We start from the raw sequence: 9,316 nt of genomic DNA, 5'->3' as shown, positions 1-9,316 counted from the left end.
GAGCAGGCGTGGGACTGGCCCGAACACCGTCCACAAGCTCCAGAAGAGGGGAGCGAACGGCACAGGCCTGATGTTACATTGACAACAGCTACGTCACTGGTGTGCTGAGCCCACGGCCTGCCACGCCGACCGCACTGTCTCACTGATGCCTTGTACTCCCCTATCTGTACCCATCTGTGATCTCGTCTCATGCTTAGATCGGAAGCTCTCTGGAGGCAGGGACGTGTCTGTATTTGTGCAGCCCCTAGCACAATGCCACGTCTGGGGTGCCTAGGTGCTACAACAATACAAATAAATAATAACAGTGATATTCGTGACACTGAGTTGGGAGGTGCCCAGGGGCTTACGGTTCCTCCCCGATTTCCTCCTGTGTATGTCCTAGAGGGGGCATCTGGGAGAGGAAGATTAATGGTCAGATAGCTAGAACTAACAGAGTGTCTGGGATCATGGAAGCTAACAGCCCCAGCATGCAAAAGTCCCACGTTGATACATGCTGGGATCTAGAGTCTCCACAGGCCACACAACTGCACCTGTCCCAGTCTCTCCGTTATAAAGAACTTTATGCTCCTAGATGCTGCTGGCGATGTGGCCCTCAGTGAGGTAATATTCGGGTACATTCTCCAGATTTTCCTACAGCTGGTTTTAAGCAAAGTGAGCCAGGCTGCCAGGGTAGGAGCAATGGGTAGCTAGCGACAATGGTGCTGCTGCGTTCCTGTTATTGGAGCTCTCATTTCACAGATCCGATTGTAACAAGGTAACATTAAGGATGCTAAAGCCACCCAGGAGCAATGGAGTTCGAATTTGGCTCCCAGCTCTTCCCTATCCAAGATATACTTTTAAAGAGAAAACTGCTCCTTCTTGGTAGGCCCTGTGCCTCAATTAATTCCCTTAACGTTTAACCTTCGGATCCTTTTTATCCGAGAGCAACGCACTTCTGGAGGCGGCGGCTCTATACGTTTAAACATTGGTCCTGTACAACAGGAGACTTTGGCCAAGATGAAGCTAACCAAGGCAATCTTATCAGAGAGGCCCTTCACCCCTCGAAGGGAACAAAGCCCACGGTATCAAGTTGTGACATCTACAGAAAGGCATGTTAGGAAAGGATCAGACATATCAATACGCAGGTGAAACCAGCTGAAATGAATGTGCCTGTTGAAGTAGCTAATTATTTTCTAACCCCAATCTCTGTTGGTTTCACATCCTTGCATGTCAGAATTTACCATATTAGCGTGTTGTAAATTGTAGCTCAAGGGATTCTGCTGTCTAAGGATCTCAAAGCACATCCAAGATTAGTGGATTTGTCCTTGCAAGCCACCTAAGATGATTGAAGTCCTAGCCACATTTCCCAGAAAGGGAAACAGAGGCCACTCAGGCTCAATGACGGGCCTTAGAACAGAACCCAGGAGTCCTAACTCCCAGCCCCCAGCTTTAGCCACTAGATGTGGGGTCTCTGAGGTCTTTGAACAGAGATGTTACAGAACTTTAAAAAAAAAAAAGACTGGTAATGGACTAAAACTGATCATTTGATTCAGAAACCGTGACACCAGCCCCTCCAGGCCACAGCCCTGAGCCAGTCACTGCGCGCAGAGCGGACACATTCAAGGCAGATGGCAGCGGGGCCGGGGGATGGGAGCAGGGCTCTCCGGGCGCTAACCCCGGTGCGGCTGCTGGTGCGGACGGGATGACTGGGAGCGGGGGCGGGTTAGACCCCGAAGGGCCCGTTACCCTCATTCAGACTGGCCTCCTGTCTGGCACGGGCCGGAGGGGCCCACGGCGGCATGTCAGCCCCCAGCCCACATCTGGTGGTGGAGCTAGCGCGGACACAGAGATGCCCCAGTTGGAGGTACAGACTCCAGGCCGAGGGAGGATCTGCCCCCCCTTTGCAGACCCCCCCATGGGGAGAAGGACACCGCCCTGTGGGGAGCGCTCGGAGAGCCGGGGGGGGGGGGGGGGGCCGGGGGGGGGGAAAGGCTGCTACCCGCCGGGGGGGGGGGGCGGGGCTGGGGGGAGGGGGCGGGGCTGCCTCCCCCCGGGGAGGAGCCCCCCCGCTAGCATGTGCACCCCCAAGCGCTGCCAACGTGGGAGGAGACCAGGAGCCACGCCCCGCCCCCATCAGGACCCCACGTGGGCCAGCCACGGCACTCACCTGGCACCGCCCCCTCGAGAAGCGGCTTTACCCTTCCCGGGAGCCATATGAAACCGGCGCCCGATGACGTCACACCCGGGCGCGGCCAATCGCGAGGCGGGGGCGGGGTCAGGCGGCGCTCCGCCCGTCGGCAGCGGGAGCGGGGGCGGGGTCGGGGTGGCGGCGCGCGGTGCTGGGCGCGAGCACGGAGCCCCGCCCCCACGGGCCTGGCCGCGTGACGTCGGGGAGGCGGCGCGCGATGGAGGCGCGCGGGGAGCTGCGGGTCGGGTTCGTGGGGGCCGGGCGCATGGCCCAAGGGGTGGCGCAGGGCGTGGTGCGCGCAGGTAGGGCGCGCGGGGGGGGCGCGGCGCCGGCGGGACTCCCCCTCCCCCTCCTCTGCCCCCACCCCCGCCAGGGGTCACGGGGTAACCAGCCCCCCCAGGCTAGAGCGCACCCCCTGCCACTCCATGTGCAATCAGCCCCCGCCCCACTGCAGAGGGCGTCCCTCGGGGGCCTGGGGCAAAGCAATTTCGGGGGCCCCTTCCATAAAAAAAAGGGGTTGCAATACTATAGAATGCTATATTCTCGTGGGGCCCCCTGCGGGGCTGGGCAAATTGCCCCACTTGCCCCCCTCTCCGGGCGGCCCTGCTCCCCCACCCCACGAGGTGTCCCTGTATAACCCCGTGCCTCGCCCCAGAGGTGGCTGCATTTCAGCGCTGGGCAATGGGTCCCTGTATAACCACCCCGGGGGGCAGCTGCATGTTGGTGCTCAGTGATGGAGCCCCAAGCCGTGCCCAGCGCTGGAGTTCCAGAGCCCCATGCCAGCCGCGGCTACGCCCCGGCTGCACCCCTCATCCCAGAAGCGTCTGCATGTCCTTGCTGTGCAAAGGATTCTGGGATAAGTAGTTGCAATGCCCAGCATCCGCACCCCTGCGAGGGGCATCTCTGCTCAGGTCCAGTTATCAATGGCGCTGGGATCCGATCCCTAGGGAGTGAAGGCCGCATAGAGCTGCCTGGTTGTTCCCATGATGCTTGCAGCCGTTCCAGGTCTGCTGACACGATTGCCCTCATGTGGTAAAAGTAAGTTCCCTGCAATCACCTGGCATCGCTGCCCACAGAGCACACGGCCCCTGTTTGCCCACGCTTGGCCAGCTGCTCCAGCTGCGATTAGCCTCTTCTCCTGCCTAGTAGCGTTTCACAGCCCTTGGGAATCTTACACTTGCTGGTGAGGGGGGAACCCTTGGGCTGGGGTCTTGCCCCAGCCCAGTTTGGGTGATGGTTCCAAGGTTCATCTGTGTTTGTCTTGGTCTCTCGTCTGTGTTGGAGGCAACGCAGGATTGTCTGGATGCATCTTAACGCAGCTGATTCCTTTTTCGCTCTGTGTTTTAAGGAAAAGTCAGAGCTGCTAACATCGTGGCCAGTGCGCCGTCCGACAGGAACTTGGGCGCCTTCCAGGTGAGCGAGGACAGGCTGTGTGGGAAAGGTTGAGTCTCTCTTCCACGGGACTGGAAGAGCTAATAGTGTCTTGATGTCTGGAAACAGGAGGCAAACACAGTAGCGGTGCTTGATGCCACTTTGTTGTGATCCCATCAGATCCTGCAAGCTACTAAATTCCTGTGAGGAACACCCGGGGTGCCCTGGGAAATGGTACTGGTGAATTAGCTGGGGGAGCCCTTCCCTTTGGGTCAATGCTCAGCCCAGTACTCCAGCCTTGCAGTTTAAAGTTCATGCCAGTACTGGATGAAATGATCCTCAAATGGCCCTTCCCCACCTCACAGTGCTGAGTTTTAATGTCACAAAGCGTGTTAAGAGCAGGCGGGGGCTGAGTGCTGCTGTTGTAGTGGGGAATTCCAGCCAGTCCCGCTCTGCCGGCCTTTCCTCTCCAAGCCTGTAACCGTGTCCCATCTCCTTGGGCGGCAGGATTTGGGCTGCAGGACGACGCACTGCAACAGCGAGGTGCTGCAGCGCTGTACCCTGGTCTTCCTAGCCACCAAGCCTCACCTGCTTCCTGGAGTCCTGCAGGAGATTGCTCCTGCCGTTACCCGGGACCACATTATCGTATCGGTGGCTGCTGGGGTCACTTTGCAGACCCTGCAACAGGTGAGCATCTGATGGTCCCTCTTGTCCCTCCCACCCCCCATTAACCTGTGAGTGTCCGGGGCATGCACACACACGTGAAGGGGTTATATTTGCTTTTATACAATGGCCTGGATAAGAGGAAGAATGCCTGTAGGTGAAGAGCGCTCCAAATCCGCAGAGCTCTCCAGTGAGTCCAGTGTGTATACAGCCAGGGCCAGATCAAGGCTCCCCCCCCATGTGCCATAGATATGCCCCCCTACATGGAATGGGTGTGGGGGCAGGGGAGGGAGTTGCAGGAGGCATCCATCCCTTAAGAATAGCTACCCTCTCCATCCCAGAGAGGCAGGGGATAGCAAGGGGTGTATCAGTACTTACACCTGGCCTGCTGGGGTGGAACGCCAGGCCTGCTGTACTCTTCCCCTTCTGCCACGCATGGAGTATTGTTCTGGGAAGGGCGATGCTTGCTACTTCCAGGTGTAATCCAGCCCATTGAGGTGTATAAGGCAGTTCACACCTCTCAGAGCTACTGTCCCAGGTTCTCTGCAGACTCAGGCAGCCGTCCCTGTACCTGTTATGCCCAGGTAATGTTTTCAAGCTTCCCTTTGCAGTCAAGAGAGCTAGAGACTTTTATTTTTTTTTAAGTGAAAGCTGAAAATGTGCTGTAATCCCATGATTCCAGGAGCTGGGGCCCAGGGCATGGGTCTGTCATGCCTATGCCTTAATCCACCCCTGCCAGGTCGCCAGGTACTGGTTGCCAGCAAGCAGGTCAGTTTAGCTCCTCTGCTGAGACTAGCACAAAGCCCTGGAGCTTAGCACAGGCATACATGGGCCTGCTTGGTGGGCTGTGCTAGCCAGCAAGCGTAATCCCTGGTGGGTTTGTGTTTCTTGTCATCAATCAGCTGCTCTCTGTTTAGTCCTGCTTCTGGATTGTTGCTTCTCTGTATGTATCTGAAGAGACTGAATCCAGCAGGGGGCGCTGAGCTGACACACACACCACCCCGGCTAGGCTCCGCAAACCTTCCTTCCTCAGTTGCTGTCAATGGTTTTTCCCCACCCGCCTCCGCTCCTCCCTGTACTATGTAAAATGATTGCAACAGATTGAGTATTATGTCCTGTGCCCCTCTATCTTGACCTGCAACCCCCCTGTTATCCCAGTCCTGGACACCCCCCCTTCCCCCACCCCCACAGGTTTGCCGATGCCCCGCAATCCTGACCTTCAGCCCCTCGGCCTTCTCAGCCCTGGCTTCCCCTGGCAATCATGCTGAACTTCTGAGCTGCCTGGTGGGTTTGCCGTGTGGACACACTGCAAGGGCTGGGTTAAGCCTGCCATGTCCTCTGTGACCAAAGGCACACATACTACGCCCTGCGTTGGGACCGCTGGGCTGTCTCCCAGCCCCTGTCCCCACCAGCAGCAGTGTTCTCCTGGTGTAGTATCACGGCCGTCTCTCCCTGCAGCTTCTCCCTGCTGGGACCAAGGTGCTGCGGGTCATGCCCAACCTGCCCTGCGTGGTGCAGGAGGGGGCAGTGGTGGTTGCCCGGGGGAGCTGTGCTGGGGAGCAGGAGGCCGCCCTGGTGAGAAGCCTGCTGTCCGCCTGCGGGCTGTGTGAAGAAACGCCGGAGTCCTACATCGATATCCACACAGGCCTGAGTGGCAGCGGGGTAGCCTACGTAAGTGCCCTTGCGCTGGGCCCTCCAGCCCCAGGGATTTCCCGGTTAATCATCTGCCAGCCCTGCCAGGGCAGGGTTGTTCCCTCCACCCTGGCCTGTCTGCAGCTGCATACAGCGACTCCCAAGCAGTGCTCTGGGTTATCAGTCCTGACACTTGAGGCTTCTCCGATGGGCACCCTGGGCTCCCCTCTCTCCCTGAACGACGAATCCCTGGTGCCTGCTGAGCTGTGTGCGCTCATGCCCGTGCTAGACCCTCGGCTGCCTCTAAACCATGTGATCTTAGAGTGGGGCAGCCTGCGCCCCTGGCGGGTTAGACACCACACAGGGGTCCGGGGCTGCTACAGCTGAGCTCTTAGTCTAGTAACTGGTGCCGTTGCCCATAGAGGCTTGGGAATCAGGGGTCTGACGGAGTCCAGCTGGAGACCTCAGTCCCTTGCCTATAACTTGCTTATAGCTTCAGGGGTGTCTGATTTCTGCCAGGATCAGGATGGTGGCCAGCAGCTTTTGGAAGGCTCTGCTGGTTCAGCACTGCCAGGCTGGCTCCTGTACTAGGAGGCCTCCATGTCCTGTCCTCCAGAAGCAACAGGCGTAAGATCTAACTGTTCCCTGAATGTCCGCCTTTCCCTGCTCCAGGTTTACTTGTTTGCCGAAGCCCTGGCAGACGGTGCTGTGAAGATGGGCATGCCCAGTGCCCTGGCCAATAAAATTGCAGCCCAGACACTGCTGGTAAGTTTGGACTTTGCTGTCAGTCTTCAGATTCCCCTGCTTAACCCAGTCCTGTCCCCTCCATCAGCGCCAATGCACCTTTCTTCTGACCTGCAGTTCCGACATCTAGTCCAGTCCTGGGTTCCCCAATGCAGCCAGCAGCACCCACTGCTACTGCCCGTACAGCAAGTGCCCAGGACAAGCTCTCAGTCTTAAGGAAAACTCCTGTATCGCCCCTGTGCCTTGCGGCTCCATCTGCCTTTCCAGTAATTCCTTAGCTGTTGCTGTCTTACCACACCTTGGTTCCTACCCTCTTAGCTTCTCTGACGGACTCTGCCGTTTGAGCTGAGCTGTGACCAGCCAAGGGTGTAAGGGCTCCTCTGGGACCCGTAGGGGCCTTGCTGCTTAAGAATCCTTGCAGTCAGTGCAAAAGATTCCTGGGGACTCATCCAGGACGTGATGGGGCTGAACGGGAAGAAGCAAAGCCTCTTTGGCTGTCCTAGCATGGCCACCAGAGGGAGGAGGTGGTTGCAGCTGCACCGGACAAACCTAGGAAGAGTCAGTAACTGCCCCAAAGTCCTTCCAGTTAGCGAAACCAGAACCATGTGAACAGAGGGGGAGCAGGATGCAGGCTAGAGGTAGGATCCCCATGCACAGACTGGGGAAGAGGGCACCTGGAGCCAGCTGCCCCTTAATCTGAGGATTACCAGCTGGCCAATTTCTTGCATCCATCATAGATTCTAAGGCCAGAAGGGACCATTGTGATTATCTAGCCCGACCTTGTGTTTTAGACAGGCCAGGGACCTGCCCCCAAATCATTCCTAGAGCAGAGCTGTTAGAAAAACAGCCCATCTGGATTTTAAAATTGCCAGTGATGGAGAATCCACCAAGACCCTTGGGGTAAATTGATCCAGTGGCCAATTACCTTCACTGTTAAAAAATTTTGACTTCTTTCTAGTCTGAATTTGTCTAGCTTTAACTTCCAGCCATTGGATGGTGTTAGACTTTCCTCTGATGGACTGACGAGCCCATTATCAAATATTTGTTCCCCATGTAGGTACCTATAGACTGTGATCAAGTCACCCCTTAACTTGCTCTTCATTAAGCTAAATAGACCAAGCTCCGTGAGTCTATCATTGTAAGGCACTTGGAGGAAGCAGGTCATGAATTTACAATGGGGTACATTAGCTGTATTACTCTGACGAGAGTTTGACCTGGTTCCCCGTAACTCTTGTGTTAATGGCATTCACACCATGTATAACAATGGGAGGCAGCGCTGTCTAGCAGTCAGAGCAAGGCACCCAGGTTGGGAGACCTAGGTTCTGTTCCCAAAGGCCACAGAGTGAGCTTGCGTCTCTTCCTGGGAAGGGAGCAGTTTGGATGGAGCATGGTCTCCCTCCCCCAGCTCCCCAAATCAGAGAGCAGGGACAGTTATAGGATGCTAAGTCACAGCCCCCCACCCACCCCGCTCTCCTCTGAACCCGCCTCCTCTTGCAGGGAGCAGCAAAGATGATCCTGGAGACAGGGGAGCACCCGGCCAAGCTGCGCAGCAACGTCTGCACGCCTGGCGGCACCACCATCCACGCCCTGCACGAGCTGGAGAAGGGGGCGCTGCGGGCCACCGTCATGAACGCCGTGGAGGCTGCGACCATGCGGGCTCGCGAGCTGGGCGAGAGATAGGGGCCCAGCCGGGCGGGGTGTTCCGGGGCGCCTGGCCTGTCTGAGCCACATGAAATCTCCGTCCCGTGAAGGAAGGAAGTTTCCCAGGTTGTCCAGCGGATGTAGATCCCATTCTTCCCTTCCTAGGTGCCTCTCTTCCTGCCTGAGGGATTCCCAGCTCCAGGTCACCAGTGATATCCTCTAGCCCCAGTCCTTCCCCACGGGACATGGCTTCCCCACAGGTGAGGCAGGGTCCCCTTGTGTTCCTGGCAGTCCCCTGACCTGCCTTGGCCCAGCCCTGCCTCGGCTGTGGGGACTTCACACTCGTAGCCATTCCATATGTGTTGTGTGCTCTCTCCGGACGGTGGGTCCCTAATAAATAATAACAACAGCAGGACGTGGGAGCTGCTGGCCCAGAGTCCTGGCTTCTTCTGCTCTCCTTTGTTTAGAGATGGTGCCCATCCTCCAAAGGCAGCCTTGGCACCAGGCTCGCCGTCTCACACTGCAATGATCACGCGGCTGTCGGGGAAACCTGGTGCTGATCTGATCCACTCAGCGTCTCACGTGCCGGTGTGTCTGGTCTGGTGGGGGACGGTGTGAGCAGGTGCTGGTTTATAGGATGCTCTCCTGGGGGGGGTGGCTCATGGAGCCTTAATGCAGCCTGCAGCTTCCCTCCCCCTTTAGCAGGGAGGTGCAAGTCCCCAGCTTCCAGCAGCCCCTGCTCCCTCTGAGTGCCTGGCTGAGGGGGCAATTCCCTGTATTCCTGACTCTTTTCACCTGGTGGGTGGGTAGGAAATATGTAGCAGCAGGGGCCTGGGCGAGACCGTAAGCTCCAGCAGTTGCACCCGTAGTCCCAGGAGAGCCCCAGCTGGCATGCGGCGTAGGAAGCCATGGGTGCCAGCAGCAGGCGGTGAAATAGAGCTGTACTGTGCCCTCCAAAGGTCTGCTGATCTCTTGGCTCCTCTGCTAACTAAAGGGTTAATGGTGACGGCATCCCCACCTGCTCTAGTCCATGCAAGCTGGCCCCTGGCCTGAGGGCAAGCAGCGGTCAGTCTAAGGCAGAGTGCATCGCAAGCAGAA

At 57.6% G+C, this 9,316-nt stretch overlaps 1 protein-coding gene across 1 annotated transcript; it reads left to right on the top strand.

Moving 5' to 3' along the window:
• The first annotated feature begins 2,338 nt into the window (after positions 1–2,338).
• PYCR3 (pyrroline-5-carboxylate reductase 3) lies at positions 2,339–8,654 on the top strand. The gene is made up of 6 exons (XM_034763737.1): positions 2,339–2,469; positions 3,516–3,580; positions 4,046–4,225; positions 5,660–5,872; positions 6,506–6,598; positions 8,075–8,654. Exons 1-6 carry the CDS (start codon positions 2,385–2,387, stop codon positions 8,255–8,257), a joined length of 819 nt encoding a protein of 272 aa, XP_034619628.1. The 5' UTR covers positions 2,339–2,384; the 3' UTR covers positions 8,258–8,654.
• Positions 8,655–9,316: the final 662 nt, after the last annotated feature.

Source organism: Trachemys scripta, chromosome 2 (assembly GCF_013100865.1).
Source record: "Trachemys scripta elegans isolate TJP31775 chromosome 2, CAS_Tse_1.0, whole genome shotgun sequence".
NCBI lineage: Eukaryota > Metazoa > Chordata > Testudines > Emydidae > Trachemys > Trachemys scripta.
The sequence above is the reverse complement of the archived record's forward strand: the minus strand, read 5'-3'. Positions and strand labels throughout refer to the sequence as shown.